This window comes from Leucopleurus acutus (genome assembly GCF_964270905.1).
Source record: "Leucopleurus acutus genome assembly, chromosome: 19".
Taxonomy (NCBI): Eukaryota; Metazoa; Chordata; class Mammalia; order Artiodactyla; family Delphinidae; genus Leucopleurus; species Leucopleurus acutus.
In genome coordinates, this window is record NC_139161.1 from 57,635,090 (window position 1) to 57,660,143 (window position 25,054).

At 52.2% G+C, this 25,054-nt stretch overlaps 1 protein-coding gene across 3 annotated transcripts; it reads right to left on the reverse strand.

Annotated features, from left to right (window-relative positions):
* Positions 1–562: 562 nt before the first annotated feature.
* Positions 563–23,487, reverse strand: PMP22 (peripheral myelin protein 22; the record flags this gene model as incomplete). Of its 3 annotated transcripts, XM_082861479.1 has the most annotated exons (4): positions 563–821; positions 8,748–8,888; positions 22,069–22,168; positions 23,410–23,487. In XM_082861479.1, 4 exons carry the CDS (start codon positions 23,485–23,487, stop codon positions 658–660), a joined length of 483 nt encoding a protein of 160 aa, XP_082717605.1. In that variant the 3' UTR covers positions 563–657. The 3 variants fall into 3 exon arrangements, with proteins under 3 accessions (XP_082717605.1, XP_082717606.1, XP_082717607.1); XM_082861480.1 differs by lacking the exon at positions 22,069–22,168 and having other exon boundaries at positions 8,748–8,877; XM_082861481.1 differs by lacking the exon at positions 8,748–8,888.
* Between the last annotated feature and the right edge of the window lie 1,567 nt (positions 23,488–25,054).

Sequence of the window (25,054 nt, forward strand, 5' to 3'; positions counted from 1 at the left end):
AGGTTTGCTGTCACCAACTTCTCACCTAGATGCGTGACCGGGACACCCCCCTTCAAGGGCAAGTATTCCAAAGCCACAAGCCGTGATCCTCCGAGGGCTCCAGTTTGGGGGTTCTGTCCGAGTGCAGGTAAGGCTGCACACAGAGGCGTGGGCAGTGCATGTCTGTGTGTGACGCACTGGGTCACCCACAGTAAAAGGGCTTTGGGCCATTTGGGGTTTCTATCCACACTTTGGTTTTCTAAATGAGGTGGAGTGGGAGGGAGGCATCTTCTTTCAGACGAAAGGGAAGGGGCAAGATGGACTTATTTTATTTCTGGGCAAAACAAACAAAAACAAACAAACAAAAAAACTGAGCTTGATTATACGGTTAGGATGTCAAGTTCCTTAGCTACTTTAAGGTTCAACCCAAGGCTGATGGTCAACACATAAAGCAAACAATACTATGTACATATATGTAAAAAGTGTTATAAATAGGTTTTATAAACCGTCGATATTATATACATCTTCAATCAACACTAACCACCCCCCGCACCTGCTCTCTGTTTGGTTTGGTTTGAGTTTGGGTTTTTTGGCTAGCTCCTTTTTTTTTCCTGGCTTCTGGTTTACTTCCTCCCTCCCTGCGTGCGCTCAGACCCTCGGACGTCCTGTCCCGGTGCCTCATTCACGTTTCCGCAAGATCACATAGATGACGCCGCTGAGGAGGGCCAGCGGGAAGGCCACCCAAGCCAGGATGTAGGCAAAGCCGTAGGAGTTCTCCGAGTTGAGATGCCATTCCGGGTGCCTGACCGTGTAGATGGATGCCGCGCTCATCACACACAGACCTGGGAAGGAGAGGGACCAGCTGGGGGCAGGAGGGGTCATGGAGCGGGGACCCTGCACCACCCCCAAACCAGACTCCATGGGACCCGGAGCACCTGCCCCACCCACCCTGCTCTCCTCCCAGACTCGACCCCACCTCACACAAACACACACACACACACACACACCAGGGCACCCTTTTCTCTTTCTTAGGGAGAAGGATACGGGCTGCAGGAAGAGAGGGCACGTCCATCTCAGGCAGGAATCTGCCACCAGATCCAGAACTGACAGGAGGGGCTCAAAGGTACCGGAACCCAGGAAACGATCTGCTCTCTGCGTCCAATCTATGTGACCCAGACCATGGCTTCCAAGGTCTCCCCTCCTCTTTCCTCCTCATTCCCTTTAACCGTCACCCATTGCCAGTTGACACGAGGGGCCCAGCGAGAATTCGGGTGGCAAGAGAAGCCCACCTATGTCTTTGCAAGGACAGCTGGGTGTGGGAGCCCCTGGAAGCCTGTACACCACTCCACAGATGGGTGGCGGCATCCTCTGAAATCAGGGAAGGTGACACCTCACCGTTATCTGAGCGGCACTCACGCCGAGCACAGGGGCGGAACTCCACGATGACCTCCTCAGCAGGATCGCTACATCAGAGACCAAGCAAGCAACGCCCACGGGCACCACTAGGCAGACAGAGAACACGTGGAGAGGAAAGGGAGGAAGGACGCTGCAGAGAGAGGAGGTGGTCACGGCCAAGCTGCGTGGTGCCTGGTCCCTTTCAACTGTTCTTGGTCCCCCAAGGTTGGTCTAAAGCCCAAACAAAGGTGAAAGGGTATCAGATCTGCAGGCAGGTCAGGCAACCCCTTCCTTGTCTACCACAGAGCCTTGGTGGAGGGACAAGAAAATCCTCCACCTGAGATCCCACAAAGCAGGCAAGTTCAAGCGTGACGGTCCATGCCCACGGTGACGGTCAGCATCCCTGCAGGGAGGAGTCCAGTGACGTGAGCACCCCAGCCCAGAGCGGCACAAAGCCTGCTCTGTCCGCTCCTGAACACAGGGGCTTTGACAGGCTCTGACTGACTCTATTATAAGTCCAGAACGCATGTGGGATGCCTGTGGGTCCAGAGCCCCCCAAGGCCCGGACCACCTACATCTAACCTCACTGCTATTTGGGTTATTTAACTGGACACTGCGACTCTGTTTGAACAAAGTGCAGAAGTGGGACTGTGTAACATTCACTGCCCCGATAAGATTGTCCTTCTGCAAGTCAGAGAGAGAAAACACCCACTCCATTGGCCCCCATCGAGAGAGCCACACAACAGTCTTGGGACCACAGGGGCATCAGCTCCAGGACCTGCCACCTACAGATAGCCCGGGGGACGGGAAGACATCTGTTTCCGCGGGGAAGTCATAGCTGGCCAACGGTCACAGGAGGGAAACTGCGGTTTTGATCTGCTGGACCTCAAGGTCTATAGCTCACCTCTCCAAAGTGCTAATTCTTGCCTGTCTCTTAGGCTATATCTGACCTACCTAATGATGGCAGAGCCTCAAAGGCGAGGCAAGAGCAAGGGAGAGAGTGAGATGTAAGCAGAGCATCTGAAGGGCAAGACAGTGTCCATCATCTTCCAAATGGGGCGTGTGTCTAGCCAGCAACAGCATGAGAAATGTAGTGATAGCTGCGTGGACCAGCTGTGTCCAGATTTCCCCAGCAAAGAGAAAATAGCAAAGAAAAAACACGTTGTCTATGACCTGGGGGGAGCGAGAGAGACAGGACACACAAGTGCAGTGACTAACTCAGTGGCTTAATTATATGACATTCGCCCTGGGAGAATCTCAGAAGTAAAGGGATTTATGCTTCACTTCAAGAATCCACACGCTTGTACACTTGCAAAGTCAACAAGAGGATACACACTTTATAATTACTGTTGTCGGGAGACTGATGCTTTAGGGAATGTATCATTACAAGGCTGTCTGTATGCAAAGCAAGAGACGTGCCCCGGAATACAGAGCAGGTAGTGAGTCCCGAAATGTCAAACACTTCTCCCAATAACGGGACTGTGATTCGCGTTCTTGGCCACCAGTAGGTGGAGATGCGTTTTTGAAGGTCTCCGTGGAGAAGGTAAGTGAGGCCACCGACTACATGCAGGTGTGCTGCCCTCCCCAGAGATGAGCAGGGAGGGGCCTGCGTCTGGGAGCAAAGGTCAGCTGTACGTGGAAAGGCACTGACCCTGTCCAGACAACACAGAAATGCTGGCCACTCAAGACTTCCCAAGAGATCCCCCCTGCCTCAGCATGGCTGGGTCCGCATCACTAGACATGCTCCCCGAAGACCAGGCCTCGAGCCCCCTTTAATGGTGACAGCAGCCACAGGTGAACAATCAGAGCCCGGCATCTTTAGAAGGGAGTCCCCAAGAGACCAAAGGCAGAGGAAGGAAGGGAGGGGGTCCTCTAGGCTTCCTCATCTCCATTCTGTTCGGTTCAGTCAACATGGAATGAGCACCTGGCATGTGTGGGTACCATTCTGGACGCTGAGTGCACCGAGATCCACAAGACGTGGTCCCCACCTTCAAGGTGAGTGTCATCCGGAAACAGACACGGCAGTAGAGACTTCCAAGAGAGTAGGATGTGATTCCAAGGAAAGGAGAGAGAAACACACCGGATGCCCTGAGAGCACAGATCGATCAGGGGCCTGGGGAATCCTGAAAGGGGACACGGGGCTTGACCGGGGTCTGAAGGATGTGGAAGAGGTGGCCAGGTGCTGAAAGGTGTGAAGGAAATCCCAGGTAGAAGGGCGACCACGAGCGCGGCAAGGAGGACGGAGGGCCCCGTGGACACCACCAGCGGGTCCCACTCAGAGTCTCTGTGATGGAGGCTGGAAGAGAGGGCCGCCGGGGCACTTGACGAGGTTGTGGAGGGAAGCACAGCTTTTGTGGAGGAGAAACAGGATCAGAGGTGTGTCCAGAAAGACCGCCCCAGATTTAGAGGTGGGGACAAGATCGGGGACAGGAAGGTGCGTGAGTTGGTTTTTGCCCAGCAATGGTGTTTGCAAGTGAAAGAAAAGAAATGAGCACAATGTCTAGGTGTGATGCCACACAACGGAGGAGCCGGTGGGGGACTGGGGTGGGGGTGGGCGGCTCTGGCATGACTGCCTGGTGGGTTAACTTAGGGAACTTGGGGAAATGGTCTTGCAAGCTGAGGAAGTACAGTTTCAAGGAGAGAGACGGCAACAGTATCGAAAGCAGGGGAGGGCGTCAGCAAATGGTCATCCGTGTACATCCATGACCTCTGCCAAAGCAGCCCAGTTAGAGCCTGGAGCGAAGCCAGGAGCCTGGGTGGGGCTGGCTAGGGAGTGAGCACTGGGGGAGCCCGCCGAGATGGGCAGTGGGAGTGCCTCCCTGGAGCTCGTTTTGTGAGCGAGGCCCCTGTCTCTCCCCACCTCACCCTTCAGGCCACAAGGTAGAGAAGGAAGAGGCTGGAAGGTCCATTACCCGGAGAGCACTGGGCTCTCTGTCCCACCCACACCGAGCCTCCTCTGTGGCGCCAGCCCCCTTTCCATTCTCAGCCTCCGTGTGATTCCTGCAGCCTTGCAAATCGCCCACAGCATTACTAGATGCCCATCTGGGCCCAGCCAGGGCAACATCTGGGATGATTCGCCCAGAACCGGTGTTTCTTAACGTGGTCTCCGACTTAAGCTGTCTTGGAACCACTCAGAACAGGGAGGGCACTGGGCTTTTATTCCTCCCCCAGATTTTCATTCGAAATGCTCTCTACCCACCTCAGCGTGTATGAAAGAAAAGGAACAAAACAAACAGAAAAAGTAAAAGTCGCTTTTAAAAGGAGTTTCCTACCATCCTTGCTGTTCCTCGTAATCACAATAAACACAAATTGCAGAAACTACACAGGTGGCCTGAGTTTAATTCTGCCAAGGGAACACATTACCCAGTCACCCAACAAGTGGGACATTCAGGGCATTCTAGGAGGTGTGCGTGGAGCTCGCCACTGGGTGTGACTCGTGAAATAAATCAAAACATAGTCTGTATCTCCGTGATGCTGTCCCATCCTGTGCCACTCAACCCAACAGAGCCGGGGCCAGGGTAAGCACTGTCTGGGAACAGATGGCTGCAGGTCCTGAAAATAAGAATGACTCCAAAATCCAGATACAGGATCAGGACGGTCCTTCTCTAAGAAGAGGGTTTAGAAGAATTGATGGCTCGTGGATAGGATGAGCTCTGTAAATCATCCTAGAAGAACTTACAGTGGGATTAGGGCAGGTTAATGGCTGCAACAGTGGTGCCCAACTCTGGATGGACATCAGAGTCACCAGGGGGCAGCCCTGCCCAAGAACTCTTTTTTTTTTTTTTTTTGCGGTATGCGGGCCTCTCACTGTTGTGGCCTCTCCCGTTGCGGAGCACAGGCTCCGGACGCGCAGGCTCAGCGGCCATGGCTCATGGGCCCAGCCGCTCCGCGGCATGTGGGATCTTCCCGGACCAGGGCACGAACCCGTATCCCCTGCATCGGCAGGCGGACTCTCAACCACTGCGCCACCAGGGAAGCCCCCAAGAACTCTTAAATGAGACTCTCTGGGGATGAAGCCTGAGCACCAGCGTTTTTTAAAAGCACCCCCTTTCTCACAAAAGGTGATTCTGGTCTGCAGCTGAGATTGAGGAGCACCCAACTAGATGACGGAGCCTCTCAAAACATCTTCAAGAAGCAGCCAACCTGGGCTTCCCTTGTGGCGCAGTGGTTGAGAGTCCGCCTGCCGATGCAGGGGACGCAGGTTCGTGCCCCCGGTCCGGGAAGATCCCACATGCCGCAGAGCGGCTGGGCCCGTGAGCCACAACTACTGAGCCTGCACGTCCGGAGCCTGTGCTCCGCAACGGGAGAGGCCACAGCAGTGAGAGGCCCACGTACCGCAAAAAAAAAAAAAAGAAGCAGCCAACCTAAGAAGTATGTAATCAAGGAAAGACAGTTCTTAAAGGTGAGACTCGCAGCTTATTATAAATGGAGAAGAGATGATGCAGTGAGACAGGCAGCCCCACAAGCACAGGCAAGTCAGTCATCTAGAGCCAGGCAGAGACGGCTCCCAAGTCTGCAATCAGCCAAAGAGCCCCACACGCCTTTCACCTGCCCTTCCTGCATGCTCACGCGTGTGTTTAAAAAGTCCACAGCAGGGCCCTCCAGAAGGAAGCTACGCAGAGACGATCCGGCCCTGACAGCCCCTGGGACACTCAGCATAGTTTGGAGGCTTCCACACAACAGGCTTCAGTGTTTGAAGAAGCATCTGCCCTGCGTGGATCCCAGATACGGTGGCCACAACCCACTTGTAGATTGCACATCCCATGATGGAAGGGCTCCTCCCTTCCTTCCTTCCTTCCTTCCTTCCTTCTTTCCTCCCTCCCTCCCTCCCTCCTTTCTACTCTCCTTTTTGTTTTCTGATTGTTTTTGCTTTTCTGATTTGTTCCTTGATATTAAGGGGTAATTTCTCATCCCCAACAACCCTTCCCTAACTGTCTCTCTAGTTACCGAATCCTTCATAGGCTGTGAGATAGGAAACACACATGAGCAGGGTTGTCAGACACTGAAGTTTGGAAATCTCTAAGGGAAGTCCCCACTCTCTTAAATCCCAAGTTTAGTGGGAAGACCCTACAGCAAGTTCAAATACAACATTCTAGAGAGCTGAGGTTTCTAGAAGACTAGCTTTCTCAGGTCCTTTTGACCGGACGGAACAAGCACAGAACATTCTTAGGACGTACAAAGTACAACCGCTACTCTGGATCAACACTTCAACCTCCAGACAATTTCCTATTCACAGATGGACCGCTAAACTGACAAACCGATAACCGAAAACTGGGTCTCGTGAGAGATAAGAAGCTAGATTTGAAGGGTGATAACGCAAGAACAAACCATGTGCTTCTATATTCGGAGGTTTTCAAGGCAGAGTTCTAGAAGGCTTGGACTGAGTTTGGAGAAGAATCCAAACAGTGAAACGAGGAGGGATGAGTAAACAAACTTTGGAAGATTAGCAAATTCTCAGTACCTAAGAGCGTTTGGGTTGAACGAAGTACTTATCTCTGGACTTTGGTTTTTGACCGAAAATGACCTTGCTAAAAAGACAATGGTAGAGAATTTTAAGCTAAAATATCTCAGTTGGAAAAATGAAGATGAGGCACTCCCTGCCCTGAGATGTCCCTTCAAAAGTAAGTTCGCTCTGTCCAATGTTTCCAGTCTGACTAGTCCTGGTGGTATAGACTCATTCATCACAGATGTTTGGGAACTTGAGAATCATAAATGGGGTAGATTTGAACTCATCTTCCACGGTCAATCAGGTTCAATGAAAGATCATATCAAAAGCAGAGTTTCTGCCTTGGATGTTGTGTTCCTTAAAAACTCGGGTGGATTCTGAATCTATAAATATATTCAGTCCACGTGGGATGGGAAGAAATGGGGGCACCCGGTGTCCTTGCATGAGCTACGTGTTCATTTAGCCCTCCCAGTCTCAGTTTCTTTATCAGTAAAATAACGAGTGTGTATAGATCAAATATAAGTATTTTATATCACTTTTTCTTGAGGATATAATCATTGATACCATGGACAGGATCACCATTGATATCAAACTGCAAACAGGGAGCCTAAAAGGAAATCCCAGAATATATTCTAGTTTTCTGTGCTACTTCTGGACATGGGGTGAATAATGATCACTGCTCCTAATGTACTCAGAAATGATATCTCACTGAAGAATTGGTAATTTAGCAAAGCTGGCAACACTCCCAGAAGCTTGGCTGATATAATAAAACCTTGATAAAATCAAGTAGCAAAGCACTGTTTGGTTTTGAAATTCCAAACTGTGCACATTGACATGTTGTATTTAGGAATCTGATGAGAAATGGTTCTCTAGTTTACTTACTTTATCCAGTAAAGCATAAGTCTCTGGCTTCTAGAAAAGGGTCATCGACATTCAACGTCAGGTTGTGTCTTGCCATACAAACCTATGTAAGCCATGAGCTCTGCCTGCCCATCCATCCACCCGTCTATCCATCCATCCATCCAGGACTTGTGCGCTGTTTTCAACCCTCCAATGACTGCTCATGAGTCATGGTGGTGCTTCAGCAACTAAACAAGAGATGCTACACCCCTGCCCACTCAGGGGCCAGAACTGAGAACATTTCACAGTCCCCAGACGTACTCTGGCACATACAGATTTTAAGAGTTATTAGCCTGGACTGTAGAATCCACCACACCTGCTTCCTATGTCTCTCCAGTGCTCTGCTGACTCAGTCCACTGGCCATCAACGGACAGAAGGATAAAAGGAAACAAAGTGAGACAACGGCCAGAATCCAGAGACAAGAGCTGAAAGGCGTCACGTCTAGGACTCTGCACACGGTGCGTGTCGATAACCTGGAACCGATGGTGTGTTACACATGCCGAAAGGAAGACACCAGTAAGTCGGAGGCTGGTGGACTCCAGGGGCCAGAGTAAAGGAGAGTAAGAATTTGTCAGGTGACTCCATCACTGCTTAGAGGTAGGCGACAGGTACCTGAGAGCAACCTCGGCAGCAGATCGGGGCCATTTCTGTGCTTAAGCAGGGATGGTCCCGGGGCATAATGTGAGCTACAGAAATCCACCCTCAAGACTGGCCTGTGCTCTACCGACATCCTCAGCATTTACCTCTGATGCTATGTCCAAACTGTAGCTCCGCCCCAGGTTAGGGACCCTCCTTCCAGAACCCCTAGCCCTGTTTCCAATGCACCCCGTTCCATGGAGAAGTGGAGAGTTCCCAGATTCACACACACACACACACACACACACACACACACACCTGTGCTGTATGATATCCATCCACGGGGAGGACTCCTGCACGCCAGTCATTCTGAGCCACGCCCTTCTGACGGATCGTGCTGCAGTCTGGGGGTGCCCAGCCCCCTCATGGACTCAGTCATCTCCGACTTACCAGCAAGGATCTGGAAGACTCCGGTGATGTAAAACCGGCCCCCCTTGGTGAGGGTGAAGAGCTGGCAGAAGAACAGGAACAGGGACAGAACGCTGAAGATGATGGACAGGATCATGGTGGCCTGGACAGACTGCAGCCATTCTGAGGGAGGAGACACTGGGTTAGGAAAAGCCCGGGCGCGGGGCGCTGGGCGCGGGGAGGCGGGGCTCTGCCGCGGGGGCGGGGCCCGGGGCACCAGGACAGCTGAAAGCCACTCCCCACCCACCCCCACCCCCCGCCCCGGGCAGCAGCCGCATCCCTCCTGTGAACAGAAGTCGGACTATTCACCTTCCCGCTCTTAAAAGTCACTTTATTTCCTGCTTTCTTTTGGAGGGGAAAAAAAAGGTATTAAAACGTGTTTAATTGTAGACGTTTTAAGAAAAGGCTCTAAGACACTACCTAGTCCCACCGCAAGGAGTTAAACTCCAGTTAAAATACATTGAACTCCCTTCCAGTCTTCTAGCCAAATGTGTTACTTACACAGATGTGCGTGCGTTCAAGGGGCTCTGAGCCCCGCCCTCTGCCTCCTCCCTCCCTGCCCTCGGGGGTTCGAAGGGCTTCTTGGAGTCCCTGGATTCTGAGAATAGTTCCAAACCACTGTTCAAAATATTAGCATCCCCCAAGGAGACAGAGAGACCGTGGGGATGGCTGGGAAGACGCAAATGCTATTGGAGCCAAGACTAATTCTGTAGAAAGTCGCAAGAAAATGCTGATGGGAAGAGCATGCTTTATTTAGCTACGAACGCCTCTGCTCTCCCTCAGTCACGCTGATCTCAGAGCAGTGGGTGCTCAGTCCGACCATCAGATAGCACCACGGATGACCCTTCCTCATCTTTGCTGAACCCCCAGCCTTAGATCAAATCTCCAGGCACCCAACTGAAATTCAGGCAAGGAAGGGAACTCTGTAGTTCACCATCTACTGCAAATGAAGGTCATTTCAGGTAGGAACGGACAAGAGGCAACAACCTGGGCTTAACACCAGAGAGGGGAACTTGCAGTGTGCCCCCAGGAGACCTCCAGGGGCCCTGCCAACCTGTCGCCTGCATCCTTCCTTCCAAGCACCTGAGAATCGCTGGGGCGGGCGCTGCTCTCAACAAGAAAGATCAATTAGAGAAGACCCAGGTTTGATCCTCTCCACTCAGTAATGGATTAATGGGCCTTGGCTTAGAAAAACACACACCAGTGCTCAACACAGTAGAAAAAGCTGTGAAATCGCGATGGTTTATCATCAATAACTCGCGAAGATGTTCCCTTTTTTTTTTTTTTCTTTTTGGCCACACCACGCAGCATGCGGGATCTTAGCTCCCCATTCAGGGATCGAACCCAGGCCCCCGCAGTGGAAGCACAGAGTCTTAACCACTGGGCTGCCAGGGAAGTCCAATAACTCACAGAGGTGAACGTGGTTTGAGCTGCGAGTGGCTCAAGGCAGAATTTTAAGGGTACTGGTTAGGGTAACTGTGACTCGAGTTTCACAGACACAGACATTTTTCCAGACTGAAACCGGAAGCATTTTAGAGTTGGAAGAAGCCTAAGGGATCAACTAACCCACCCCTTTGTACTGACCGAGATTTCCAGAGATGTCTGGATGAGCCCCACTGGCACAGCCAAAGCTGGGAGGCCCCTAATTCTAGTCTAGTGTTCTTTCCACCGTGACGGACTATACGCTGCTTTTATCTTTGCAATTTCTTTGTCAATTAAGGTTCGAAAAGGATGTCTAATGCGTTGTGAGCCATCCCAACTTCATTTTTATATCTCTAATTGAACCACTATGCCCAGCGTAGCACTTCTTCTGGAGGAGTAGTCTGCAACAAAGCCAGTGCTGCCATAATGTCATTTTTTTGTAATAAAGCAATTATCCAGCACTTTGGTAGGTGAAGCTGGAAACAAAGAAATCTGAGCCCCAAATCTAGAACTAAAACAGTGATTCTATTTTGCTGCGGAGTGGCCTTCAAGGCACACCCTCAGAAGGGGCACAGCTGGTGCAGGTGACATCCTGGATTTCCCTGTCTGATTCTGAGATCTTTCCCTAAAGTCTTTACCTATCATTAACACCAGGAACTTCCGCCAGACCTCATATTTAGAGAAAACTCAAAATCATATAATAATAGCATCAGGCGGACGGGATTCAAATTGAAAAAGAGGAAAATGGCCAGTGAGGAAAGATCCAGTTTACCATGAAGAAATAAAAGTCATAAATTTCTATGCATATAATAGCATGGCCTGGAAAAAAAATAAAGCAAAAAATAACTGCAATTTGAGAAGAAATTGATAAAGCTAACAATCATAGTGGAAGATTTAAGCATAGCTCTCTCAGAATAGATAAATCAAGTAGATCAAAATACGGTAAGATATAGATTATTTGTATTACAGCGTTAACCAATTCAGTTTAATAGCTATGTAGATCATGTGTGTCCCTTTAACAAAGACTACGAATTATTTTCAAACACACATGGGACAGTCTTGCCAACTGCAGCAGGCAACAACCAAAAAATCTCAATAAATCTCAAAAAAAAGCAGACACGATGTAAACACAACTAAAGGCAAACAGAAAGTAGAAATTCAAAACAAACCAGCCAACATAAATTGGGACATTTTAAAATAGTATCCCAGATAATCCCTTGGATAAAGAAATCAAGATGAGAAGGAAAGATTTCTTCAGCAAGGAATGATATTGACAGTACGTGTGTTAAACCCACAGGCTGTGGTCCCAGCCGTGCTCAGGCCACGCCCTCCATCAGAACAGGCCTGGGTACCCCCGGCTTAACTGGCTACTTGCATATTTTTGCCCCCGAATCCCTCTCCTGTAACAAGTGGGATTAACTATCTCAGAGGGTTGTTGTAACGATCAAATAAAAGTGTTGATATAAAAGCTCTGTACAATACAAATAACCCCACGAAAAGGCTGAGCTGAGGGGCAGGGTAAATGAGCACCTACAGACTGTTCCAGGATGGTACCTGGGGCATCTCCACCTGGGCCGCACCAAGGACATGTATAACGGGGACAGCCGTGTCCACATAAGCCATGTTATTATAAGGTGCCAACAGGAACACCAAAAAGTATTTTAATACAACTCTGCTATCATTTCATACGGGATCTTCAGCGCAGAGGTTGGCAAATTATCTGTGACGAGTCAGGTTGTAAATAGTTTAGGCTTCGCAGGCCATATGGTCTCCGTGGAAACTACTCAAGTTTGCCACCTTAGCAGAAAATCAGCCTTCGTCGATATGTAAATGAGTGGGTGTGGCCTGTTCACCTGATAAAATCTTATGTACAGAATCAGGCCGTGGACCCGACTGGACCTGCAGGCTATCGTTTGCCAGCCTCTGCTACAGACAAGCACATCCGACGTACAGAAAACAATTGTTAGAGTGGAGAGACCTGGACGGAAGGGAAAGCCCCGTCCACTGCAGTCCTGTTTCATACAGATCAACCTTCATGTGAGACCGCCGTGCCCAGTGGTGAGTCTGAACTTCTACCCAAGCCCCAAGGCAGTGATACTCTTTTCTCCCAAACCACAAGTTCAGGGTCGTTAGCAGAGCCCATGATCAGCGCCCGAGAACTATTCGTGGAATCCCCGGGGGCAGCGTTGTAACCTCCAACGTTGGTGCCAAGCACAGGAATTAAAAGCCTTTCGCAGACCTGCTGTTCTGATGCGCATGCCAGGTAATAGGGCTGCTGACAGCTCTCTGACGTGGGCCAGGCCGTGGCTGCCAGCACACCCACTCCCCCCGCAGAAGGGAAAGCTGGAGATGCCCAATGACCAAAGGTCAGATTCCTGCCCCAGCAGCAGCTAAGCAATGAAGGAAATACATCTGCCCCCTCAGCTGCATTCTTAGCCCAGGGCCTAGATCTGGTGAGCTAAGAGCTCAGAAGGGATGCAGCCCTCTTCAGTGCACCAGCCCCTCCGCGTTCCTGTGCCTCTTTCACTCCCAGCCTGGAGCCACGCCCCTGGCAGCCCCTCCCCACCTTGCATTCCACTCAGGCAGTTCATAAAAGCTCTCTGACTCCATAGAGAGAACAGGGTTTCCGGAAGTGAACGGAAGGACGGTGGCCGTTGAGTCAGAGGATAAACTGGGGGTAGCCAAGCTAGGAGGAAAGAGGCCGTGGGGGTGAGTCACCACTGCAGGAGTAAGTGCCGTCCATTTGCATAATGCTGTGCTGCTTCCCAAAGCCCGCGACCCGCCAGGCCTCGATCCCCGCCGATCTCCACCCCCAAACCTCGCTACCCTACCCACCGCCATCCCACAAACCACCGCTCTCCTTCCTCCTCGAGATGAATGTCATCCCAGAGACGGCTGACTTGCCCAGCGGCCTGCCTCCTATCCAGGTGGCCTTGGCTGTTAAGCTTCGCTCACCGGTGCGAGCCTATACGGGGCCCCGCGTGGTCCTCGCCCAGGGCTCCAGCTTCTTCCCATCCAGTCCAGCTGGGAGCTTTGAAATCGGGCCCAGGGCTCAGGCTAACTTTGCCCGTGACCCACGCAGGATGCTTGCCAGAGGGGAAAGCTACACAGGGGCTTTCAGCTCCCTCTGGCCAGGAGCTCACGCGGAAGAGGAAGGCCACGGGGGAGGCTCTTTCAACTCACAATCACGAGGGCATTTCAACTCCAGCAGAACCTCTGGCTGATGACTAGTGAATAGAAGTTCAAGGCGCTCTGGCTGCACCTGACACCATCACTCAATTAACTGCCCTCCTAACCAAGAGGCTTCCTGATGGGCACAGGAGCTAGTTTTCCAGAGTCTAATTTATATGTGTGGTTTGATACCACAAGTCTTATTCTCACTAGTCTTTAGATTTGAACGGGGAATATAATACAGCCATTGAGGTTCTGAGGTTACTGAAAATATTCAGCTGTTTCAGGCTTCCTCTATTCCCTGGTTGGAAAACTCTAGTAACAGGAGAGCCAGGTTAGGCTGTGTTTCCCAAAGACTTGTTGCTGATTAAACAGAAAAACAGAGGGAGTGGCTTCCATGGTCAAGTATATTAACCTCCCTCCTCAGACACTGCAATGTACAACGACGTACTCAAGGCTCTGAGAAGTCTTACCATTAAAAAAATAGCCTGGGTAACTTTTAAATGGTGTTTTCCAAATTGACTTATTGGAGAACCTTTTTTGTTGGTGTTGTTAAGAACAGGCCACCTGGACATGCGGGTTTTGGCCACAGACAATGACAGTGGAAAGGAGAAAGGCATTTTAACTGCCCGATCACAAGCTGTGCTGATGGAAATGTACAGGGAAGAAGGGTATGCCTGGGGGAGGGGGCTCACGATCTTTGGCTTTAAAAGGCATTCTCCGTATAAAAATAATCAGAGGTCCCCTCTCCTTTTTAATCCTAAAATATAAAAAGGAAGCCAAGCATCATGGAAATTAAGAGCCCCCAGCCCACCAGTCATAGTAAAGCACCCATGCTTCTCTCCTCCCCATGCCTACTGACGTTCTACCCAATTTCCCAGGCCCGGCTCAAAGGTTCCCCTCCCCGCACCCGCTGTCACAATTATATCCTGAACAGGAAGAGGCTCCAGGACACATGGGATGCGATGGGTGCCTACTCAAGGTCCCACCTCCACGCTCACCCTATTACGCCACCAGGGCACCTGCCCCAGGTAACCAGCTCGTAAGAGGCAGACCCAGTGCAGAAAAGCAGGGACTCCAGGTACCCACCCACTGGGGTGCTGAGGAGTTGAAAACCATGTTTGAAATCTGACAAATTAAAGGATCCTGCTGCCCTTTAGGTTTGGCATCCACAGAACATAGGGAGGAAGGAGGAAGAATGGGACAGCAAAGGGAGAGAGTTCCCCCTTCTCTGCTCATCCACCTGCCAAGCCAAACCAAGAGCCATCTGCAGAGAAGCAGAAAGGGGCCGATGCTTGCCGTCCAGAGGCAGCACGTTAGCCAGCTGGGACAGCCAAGGACTGTCACCAGCACCAGAAAAGCCACTGCAAGAAGAAGGCATCACAGAGAAAGGAAGACCCTGGGGAGATAAAGCCACAGCCTCCAAATATTTGAAGTCAGTCTGGGGACACGATGGGCGTTTAAACTCCTTGAGGACAAGCTTGCAACCTGTAAAACCCAGGTCCAGCCCCCCAGGCATGAATGAAGACATCCAGAAATGACTGGAAATTCAGAGGACAGTCGTGGCCTCAGCTATGTAATTTGTTAATGACAGCATCCTAGGGCATTTCCCCCGCATCACCGGCCCCTCCTCCCCAATCTCTCTGCCAACTCCCTCCTGTACCCATCAGCTGCTGGAGTGTCACAGGACTCACTCTGGACACCTCTGCTCCTCTGCCTCTCCTCTCATCAACTCCCCGGCACCAGGACGTCAAATACCCTCCGTAGACACGGATGACTCCAGATCTGAATTTCCAGCCCAGACCTCTGCCCTGAGCCACAGATTCCCAAATCCAAGTGCTTTGCTGACATTCTACATTCTCAGTGTTAACGGTCAGGATGAACTTTCAAAACACAAGTCAGGTCACGCCACTCTTCTGCTCCAAACCCTTCAGTGTGGCTGGGCTGTCCTTCTCAGCATCATGGCCCGAGCCGTCGGCCCGTCCTCTCCTGCCTGTAGCACACTCAGACACGCCAGCCTGGCACTGGTGGACACACCAAACTCTTCCTGCCTCAGGGTCCTGGCCCTTCCATCACCTTCTGGAATTCTCTTCCTGCAGTTCTTCACACAGCTGGTCTCTCCCATCTTTTAAGCCTCCATCCACGGGACTCTGGCAGGAAGAGGCCTGCCATGACCAGCTGCTTCCTCCCCAGTGGTGACTTGCTATTCCATCGCTCTCTCTATCTCCTACAGAGCGCTGCCCACTGCCCACAATGACTCATTCATTGTCTATCCTCCGTCTCCCCTGCGTAACTGTGAGCTCCATCCGCCGGGGCAGGGACTGGTCTTTCTTGTTGAGCTCTGTCTGCCCAGCACCTAGGACACGCTCCATATATTTGAAGAATGGATGAATGGACCACGCTGCCAGCTCTGAAAATGAAAGACGTTCTCTTGAAAGGTAGTGAGTTCCCCATCACTGGTAGGATGTGCACATGGTGGGCACATTGCAGACAGTCTGAAGCTAGTGGGATGGGAAGCGGGATGAATCTGATGACCTCCCAGGTCCCCGCCAAGGTCAGAGTCTACGTGTGTGCTGATGACCGCATACTCAGAAGCCTTCGTGCCAGACTTCCTCTTCTCAGGCACCAAAGACCAAATCCACACCCTCAGGCCACCCCACGGCCAATCCCTGCTCCTAAACTACAAGGGATGCTTTCTTGACTCTGGTAAAATCCTGGAAATGCAATTTAAATTTTTTTTTTTTTTTTTTTTGCGGCACGCAGGCCTCTCACCGCCGTGGCCTCTCCCGTTGCGGAGCACAGGCTTCGGACGCACAGGCTCAGCGGCCATGGCTCACCGGCCCAGCCGCTCCGCGGCATGTGGGATCTTCCCAGGCCGGGGCAAGAACCTGCGTCCCCTGCATCGGCAGGCGGACTCCCAACCACTGCACCACCAGGGAAGCCCAATTTAAGTTTTTTAAAAAGCAAAGCCTGAGCTTCAAGGGCCATATGGTACAGACACAGGTCTCAACAAGCGTTCTGAATTAACTCATGGATGCTGGCATCTGACGAGAGACTCCAAGGGTTGAAACATCATCATTATGACACCACGTCCCACTCCCTGCACCTCCCTCGCCTGCCAGGACCTCCTCATCCCACGAGGGCCTGTTAAATCAAGAGTCATTACTGGGTCAGAGCTTGCGGGTTGGCCCAGGGAGCCACAGAGATTTTAAATTGCAAAACATGAACCCATAAGTGCAGAGGGCCTCCTGTGTTTTCTAAATTCTGACCAAAAGCTGAGCCTCAGATGAAGAAATGGTATGATGTCCTTGCAGAAATGACAATGCCACCAAGTGGATAAACGAGATAAATCTGAGATCACAGAAGACACAGACACAGGAGACCACCGAGGGCTCAAGTCAGGGGCTCCTGAGATTGGCAAGACTTATTTTTTTCTAATTTTCAATCCGAAGCATTGGTCTAATGCTGCCCACAACCTAACGGCCACGAGGTCGCTGCTGCTGGAAATAGATAGGTGCATTTCTACTTTGTAAGATTTCTGATGTATTCTGCCTTATAAACGCACAAGACTTTTACTCCATCTTGGAATAAAACAGCTGAGAAACGCATATAAGACAGAGCAGGTCTAAATGAAATCATAAAAATTAGAAACCATCCATCTGCACCAAACTCCTTTCTGGGGTCTAGAAGGCTCTACAGGCTGGCCGCTGCTCCATCTCCTGTGCTCTCTGTTCGTCAACTCTGCCAGGCTCCTTCCCGCCCCAGAGATCTTGTCCTCGGGAGGTCCCGCTGTCTAGAACCTGCCCCAGATGTCCCTGTGGCTGACTCCTTCCTGGTCATCCTCAGGCGGTCATTTCTCCAAGAGGACAGCCTTCCTCACCCAAGTCCCTCATTACACATCACCCTTCTTTATTCTCTTTGTCTTTCCTATCACTGCCCCCTGACTATCCACGTTTCTTGACTGTTCCGCCCGGTAAGACGGAAACTCTTGTCCACTCTTGCAGCCTTGGTGTCTGCGGTGGAATCTTCTACGGGGCAGGTGTTCAGTGAATAGTCCTGCATGAAAGAACAGAGGGAGGGGGGAAAGGAGGGCAGGGGGAGTCCCGAGGTGGGAAGTTCAGGATCAAGGAAGTGAGAGAAGGCTGAAATTCCAAGATGAAGGGGAGGAGAGATGGGACGTGAGGCTTAATGGGAAACAGGAACAGATCATTCAGGTATGGACCTTAGCAAAGACGCTCATCTGAAGATGCAGACCAGTAACGGACCTCTGAGAGGTTTTAAACTGACAGTAATACGATGAGGTTTGTATTTTTAAACATCATCCTTGATTCAATATGCAAAACGAGTTACAAGGAAGGAAGAAAGGTCAGGAGTTAGGAGGCTGCAGCAGCGGCCCTGACAGTAACTGCAGGCATGGTGACGGGCGTGGAGATGAAGAGCAACCAGTGGGACCTAGGATGCTTCTGAGAGGGGAGAGAAGGAAACACATCCAGGCAGACTCTGAGCGTGAAGCTCACTGGATGGTGAAGCGGCATCCGCTAAAACACTAGAGACCATCAAAGAGGGAGATCGGGTGGAGGGGGGCAAAGTCTGGCCGGTTTGGAGATGCCTCTGGACATCCCAGCCAAACTGTCAGGTAGGTAGCTGTATATGCTCATCTGGGGGTCAGAAGAGAGGTCTGGACAGGAAGGAAACAAGGATTCAAGAGACATCATGAAACAGTAAGACTTGTTAATGACTTGGGAGGTGGAAAGAAAGAGAGGCAAGTCGAAGGAATCTCCAGTTTCCAATACGGGTCACTGTCTTGCTGATGGCGTCCAGGACACAGCAGAGATGGGCTATTTGGAGAATCCTAAAGTAATTGGGCTCTGCTCTGAAACTGCATAGGACACAGCAGAGATGGGCTATTTGGAGAATCCTAAAGTAATTGGGCTCTGCTCTGAAACTGCATAGGACACGGCAGAGCTCTCGTGAAAGAGTATGATTGGTATGGAGAAAGAGTATGATTGGTATGGAGGGGGGTAGTCAAAGCCCTGAAGGGAAGAGTCTCAAGCCAGGCTTACTGGGAGGTGCTCGCTATTAAATTTCTATGAATCGAGAAGCCATGCTTCCCATGAAGCCAGATGACTCCATTCTCAGCCTCCCTTGTCACTAGGCGTGGTTCTGTGATGAACTTCCAGGAAAAGATAAAAGCAGAAGTGTGTGGTCTATCCGGGGACGTTTCATTAAAAGGGAGGGGGACACATTCTTCTCCTCCTCCTTTCTCTACCCTTGCTTGAAGGGTAGAGAAATGGCTGGTGCTCTAGCAGCCTTTTGGTCCATGAGGATGGGGACCAAATCTGAGAGATGGCAAAGAAATAAGCTAGAAAGTGCCTGGGGCTCTGACAATTTCCTGGACCAGCCATACCTATCTCAGGCTGCCTACTTCCACACTTCTTTTGAAAGAGAGAGAAATAAACTATCTTATTTAGGCCACTACCATCTAAAGATGTACTGTTTTATGCAGTCAGTCTTAATCCCAATCGGGACGCTAGCCAACTGGTCTAATGTGTCCTTCCATTGCCCTCCCCTTGCTTTAGGTCATCATTGCCTCAGTAGGGAATCGCTTCCTCCTTGCCTGTATTTATTTAAATCCTGCCCATCCTTTGGAGGGTGGATCAAATCCCCCCTCCCACATGAGACCTGCCTTCCACTTCCTCCCCTGAACTCTGGCGCTGCCCGCCTGTCCCCACTCCTTGGGTATCTGGCCTATGCTGCCCGCACAGTGATTCATCCCCCTGCACAGAGCTCAGCACTGTCAAGGCCAACGTGCACATTCTCCAAGTCCTTATATCCCTCAGGCCGAAAGGCATTCAAAACAAAGTCATGATAAATATTCCCCCACTAAGCCTCCTTCACCTCTACCTGCAGACGGGATCAGGATGGGGCCAGAGGGTGTGTAAATACATTTAGAAAATGGAAAAGCAGACAGAGTTGAGGGCATTTAGTGAGGAATCTAAAACTACTCTAATATCAAGAAAGAGTTTGAGGGAAAAAAATCTAATCTGTTTCCTTCCAACCGTATAACGTAGGCGTTTGACTGTTGTGCAGTTAATGTGGCATAAGCACCATCCGTATAAGAAAAACAAGGGAATGACGCCCTGCAGAGGCGCACGGCCCCAGCCCCGCACGCGCGAAAACGAGCCCCTTCAGCAGAAATAGCAAGTCTCGCAAACCAACGCATTTTCACATACCATGCTTGCAACGTATTCTTCACAAATTGGTATCTGTAACGAATTACTTTCAGTTACTAAAATAAAAAGTATGTTTGAAACCTTCTAAGAGCAACTACGCACCGAGGTGACTGGTTTACAACTAGCAGAGTTCATCTGTAAAGGCAGTCTAATTGTTTTTAATTCTGTATTTTTTTCACCTCTTGTTTGGCACAGAATTGGTTAAACCCAATCGAAAAGGCAAAGGAGTCCCAGAGGCTTCACCCCCATCAGAGCTGAGGTTGTAACACAAGCTGACCCATCAGAAGATGAGAACAGAGATAGCGACCACTGGGGAAGCTTAAATGGGAAGTTCTGACTTAGCATCAGCCCAAGTGCAAACAAACCCAGCTTGTCCAGAGTTCCTCAGAACGCCCTTACTGGGAGAGCCGAGAAGGCAGATGCGGAGGAGAAGCACGATCTGGGACCACCCCCCCACCCCAGGGAAGCAACCACGCGGATTTGGATAAAGACCCGCGATGCACACGCCAAAGTCACTGTCAACGAACCCAGGAAGGTGAGCTTGTACACAAAGAGCCAGCTGAGCGATAGGAATAACGCTGGTGCCTCTTTGAGAGCTGCTGCGAGGGCGGAACAGCGGCCACTCCCGACCGCAGAAGATGCAGGAGGCAGGTCCGCAGCAGGCAAACATCACCGTCCAGCAGGTCGGACAATTTAGATCACTGCGCCTCTGCCGACTCATCCCTCTTGAAACCCAGCCGGGTTGGAGTATGCCTGCCAAAACTGCTCCTTCCGGGACTGAGTCGAGAATCCCCTGCCAGCCCCACGTGGCCAAACGCCAGTTGGGCAATGTCCAGGTGGACACCTCGGGGGGGGGGTGGGGGGGGGGTCTCAGGGAAAGCCGGCCCTTGTGGGCGGAGTCACCACTCGTGGCCACCAGGTGTCAGTAGCGAGCAGGGAGCCTCCCATCCTGAGCTTCAAGGAACTCCAGCCAAACCCTGCCCCGGAGACCGGATGCTGTGGCTTTGGGGCCAAGCAGTGCTGTGGCCACATGCGCAGACGCTCCGAGTGTTTCAGTTATTTGATTGCCAACTCACAATGCAACCTCTAGGGTGGTTTGAATTCAATATCCTTCACACACTCCGAGAAAAGTTTAAGGACTGCTCCCTTCAACAAAGACTGGTGTCTTTTCTTTTCTTCCCCCCAGGAAAGTGGAAACATAAAGCAGGGTCTTCTAGTCCTTGCCTATCCTCCCCATATAAACTACAGTAGTTCGAGCAGTTTCTCTTTATACTGAGGTTGGAGATATTTCGTTGGTGATACTTCAGGGACAGCTTGAGTACTGCTGGGTGCAGAGCCCTGAGGGGAAAAGTCCCGCAAAGAAATTGGACCGTGCACATACAGAACGAAGGGCCACCGCCCTTCCTGCTTTGTTGAGCTGCGTCTGAACTGGTTTCTCTCACTGAGAGTAACATCTTCAACAGAAATACTTGATCTAGGGGCGGCTGCAGCCTCATCAAAACGTGTACTTTGCTGGTCTTTAAACCCAAGATGTCAGGAAAGTTCTGTCACATCTATAGGTATTTCCCTCTCCAGGCTAAGGACATGTCCTTTGGAACACGAGACCATGCAGAGCCTGGCCCACCGTGTCCTCAATGCCGGGCACCGTGGCCCCTGCCAGGGTCCACGCTGCCACCAGACACCTCCCAGTCACCAAAAAGAATGCATCCTGTTTCTCTCTGCCTCTCCACATCCAAAGACACCAGGTCCCCGCTGAGCCCTCCTTCCCTCTGGGCGCTGGAAGTAGCTGGTGTGTGCTTCCATGGCCAATTAACCCCTTAACCTGAACCCAAGAAAGCCTGGTTTCCAATATCTCACAGCAAAGATGCTAAGGACAGAGCAGAAATACTCCCGGGCTCAGCTTGGGGTTGTGCAAATAGCGTCAATGCCCCATCTTGCAACGAGGAATCGCTCAACAGCTCTGATGCTAAATGGTACCCCTGAGGCCCAAGATGCAGAGAGGAAATCCTATAACTGGAGACCAAAAGCTGGCCCGTCTATCCTCAGGACAGCCCCTCCATCACTGCACCGGGAAGACACAGGACATTCCTGGATATCCTGCCACCAAACCAAAGACGCTAATTGGATTGAAACTCCCAGTGGGGTCTGCCTGAGGTTTTGCATCATCACTGCTTATGTGTGTCCACATTTCTTGGTTCACAAGAAGCCTTACACAAGTGATGGGAAGCAGGGGGTGTGGTGCTCTAGGGCTTCTCTGTAGGTAGAGAGAACGCACAAAGACTCCCCAGGATCTCAGTGTAGCCAGTGAAGCGACCGCCCCTCCCCTTTTGTCTTGGGACGTCTTGGCCATGTCCCACCCCACCCTGGCAACAACTCTCTAGCTTATGTCTTCCAAGAACAAGTGCTTCCAGGTCTGGACAGAGAAACATGCCACGGACAGATCAGGACGAACCTGTGGAGCAAAAAACCATTCTCACCGTTTGCTGACGATGTGAAACAGTGTTGGACGTTGCCCAGTGAAGAGGTGCTACAGTTTTGCCAGAGGTCGGTCGCGTGTCCATTGCCCACCATCCATTGCTGGAGAGAACCAGACGTGGTAAATCAGGGGAGTCCGTGAGGAGTGACGGAAAGGGGTAGGGAGAAGACCAAGGGTAGGCAAAGACCAACCTCCTCAACCTGTCTACGGGGCCTGCCCCTGCCCTGCCCCGGGGCTGCCTAGCCAGAGTCCAGGGTCGTGCTTGAGAAAGGGGAGATGTGGTGGTCTGGCCCAGACAGCCAGAGGGGAGGGCCGGGGCTTTGCTAGTGAAAAGCACTCTGTAAGTGTGAAAGTACCCCACACACACATAAGTTGCTCTGCGCCGAGGTGTGTGCTGTAGTAGAAGGAGCCGTGGACTCAACCCAGGACACCTGATTCCAAGCTCCCCCCACCCCCCATCTCCCGGGTATCATTCCCAAAGCCGCAGCCCCTCTGAGCCCATTTCCTTACTTACAATTCCTATCAACCTGACAAGATCGCCATAAGGCACACTTAAGATGTTGGCAGGATGCTGGTAAACGATGGACCAACTCACCAATCCCCAACATAATTATTTCTCAACCTTTGAACCAGGCCAGAACATCACGCCTGGGACTTGCTGTATATACAGAAGTTAAGGCCACGGTCGCATAACTGCCCGGGTCTGGGCTTAGCTTCAAGAAAATAAGTTTAAAAGCTAATGAGCTTGACGTCTGATGGTTTTGCAACACAAGTTATCCCAGTGACCTGTTTGTACTGGAGGAGGCTTTTCTAAGAAGGTACCATGTCCACAGCGCAAAGCAGACCTGGGGCTGTGAACTCTTAGGGAAAAGCCAGCTTGAACTTTCCAATTTCAAGTCCTAAAGGCTGTTTTATGAACTAAACCGCCCATCTGACGGATGCCATTTGGAGAAAAAACAAACCTTCCTAAATACTCCACTTCCTTCCTCAACGACCCTGCATTAAGGAAAATGCTACACAAGCTTATCAAATGAAGGACCGGGGGAGGGGGACCCCTGGATCTGTACCTAAATTCTTTCTCTGGCTTAAAGAGAGGCCTGCGTGGCTTCACCTAGCCCCGCGCTCGCTTCCTTCCTCCCGCTGAATCTGCTCTGGTTTTCGCAAAACTACTTTTGAAAAGGCGCGGATTGCCAGAAACTGCAAAGGGCCCTGGGATGTCTGAGACGCTTTGTCTGCAAACTGGAGGGGGCACAGTTGGAACCGCCATCCGGAGGCCGAGCTCGGGGTGAGCCCCGGGCGCCCCTCCCGCCCGCCGCCCGCCCGCTGCCCGCCGGAGACTCACGCTGACGATCGTGGAGACGAACAGCAGCACAAGCACCGCGACGTGGAGGACGATGATACCCAGCAGCAGGAGAAGCATTCTGGCGGCGAGTTCTGCTCAGCGGAGTCTCTGCCTGGCCGGAGAGAGGGCCGAACTGGACGTGAGGCCGAGCGAACCGGCCTGACCGAGCGAGCGAGGGAGGAAAGGAAGGAGGGAGGAAAGAAGGGAGGGAGGGACGCGGAGGGAGGGTCCTGCGCTCGGAAGGCCCGGGCCTGGCGCCGCGCCCGCCCGCCCACCCCGCCCGGCGACCGCCGAGAGAGGGCAGCAGCCGACCGCGGCATCCCCGCCCCACAGTCCGTCGAGCCCGCCTGCGACCGAACATCTTCTGCTTTTGGAACAAAACAAGTGGTACGCACGACGCACGTCGAAGTCACCCCGGGAGGCGAGGTTTTTCCGGAGTGCCAAGCAGAGGCCGCAGCGCGCCTCCACCCACCTGGGGGTTCCGGGGGCAGCCCAACGAGGAGAAGGGGGGTGGAGGGCGAGAGGTCGCGTTCCCCCGTGGGGTGGAGCTGGGGGTGAGCGGAAGGGGCCCAGATTTCTGCGAGAGGCCCGGGGACACCAGCGGCGAGCTGGGAGGGAGAGCGCGCGGCGGGAAGCCGGGTTCCCAGACCCCAGGGCGCTCCGCATTCCGCTAGGCTCCCAAGTTTCCACCCAGTTCCTCCCGCGCAGGGGAGCCGTCCCGGCCCCAGCACAGCTTGGCATCGACACCAGCGGCCCCGGAGAGAAGGCTGGGTAGAGCGGAGAGGAAAGAACGGCCGGAGAGAACTGCTGGGGCCGGCGCCTCCTGCCCACCGCGCGCGCTTCCCCCGGCAGCCCTGCGGGCCGGGCCGTTGCGCTCCCGGGACAGGGGCCCAGGAGCCTGGATGGAGGGGAGCCAGTGTCCGGTGGGAAGGAGAGGCGGAGGGAATGGGTTGGGTCCCAGGAGAAGCGCAGCCGGACGGAGCCGGCAGGACATCTTCTCTCCGCCACGGCGTGGTCCTAGCCCCACATTTTGCAGACCTTAGGGACTGAGACCCGCCGACCTGTGGGAGGATTTGCACGTCTGCGAAGATGAGCTGCGTTTGGGGGGCTACTTCAGGACAGAATCTTGGTCCAGAGACATCGTTTCAATAACTCGGTTTTTAAAATACCCAATCGCAAACCTCTCCGTTCCTCCCCTTAAGCAACACGTTCAGTGAAACTCTGGAATGTGCAGGAGGAAATAAGCACGATTTTCTGATGTCTCCCAGAAGGTTTAAATTAAATCCAGTGACTCCAAATGCCGAGGGCAGGGGGTGGGGGTGGGGGGCACGGGGGTCCTGTACCCCGGCGATGTCCACCGCAGGGACCGCTTTGCCAGTGAGTCCAGCGAGGCGAAAAGTGCTCCGCCCCTGCCCCATACCCGGACACCAGCACCCGCGTCCCCGGCGGTTTATAGACCACCAGGCACCCCGCAATGGGTCCCTACAAGCCCCGTAGGAAGGACGGGAGACAGGCGGTGGTCTACCCGCGATCGGGGACCGCGCCAGCCCGAGGCCCCCTGCTCCGCGCGTTCTGTCACCGTCTACGAAAGATGCCCACGTTCCTCTTCCATCTCCTCCACTTTCCCTGCCAAAAGCACTTACAG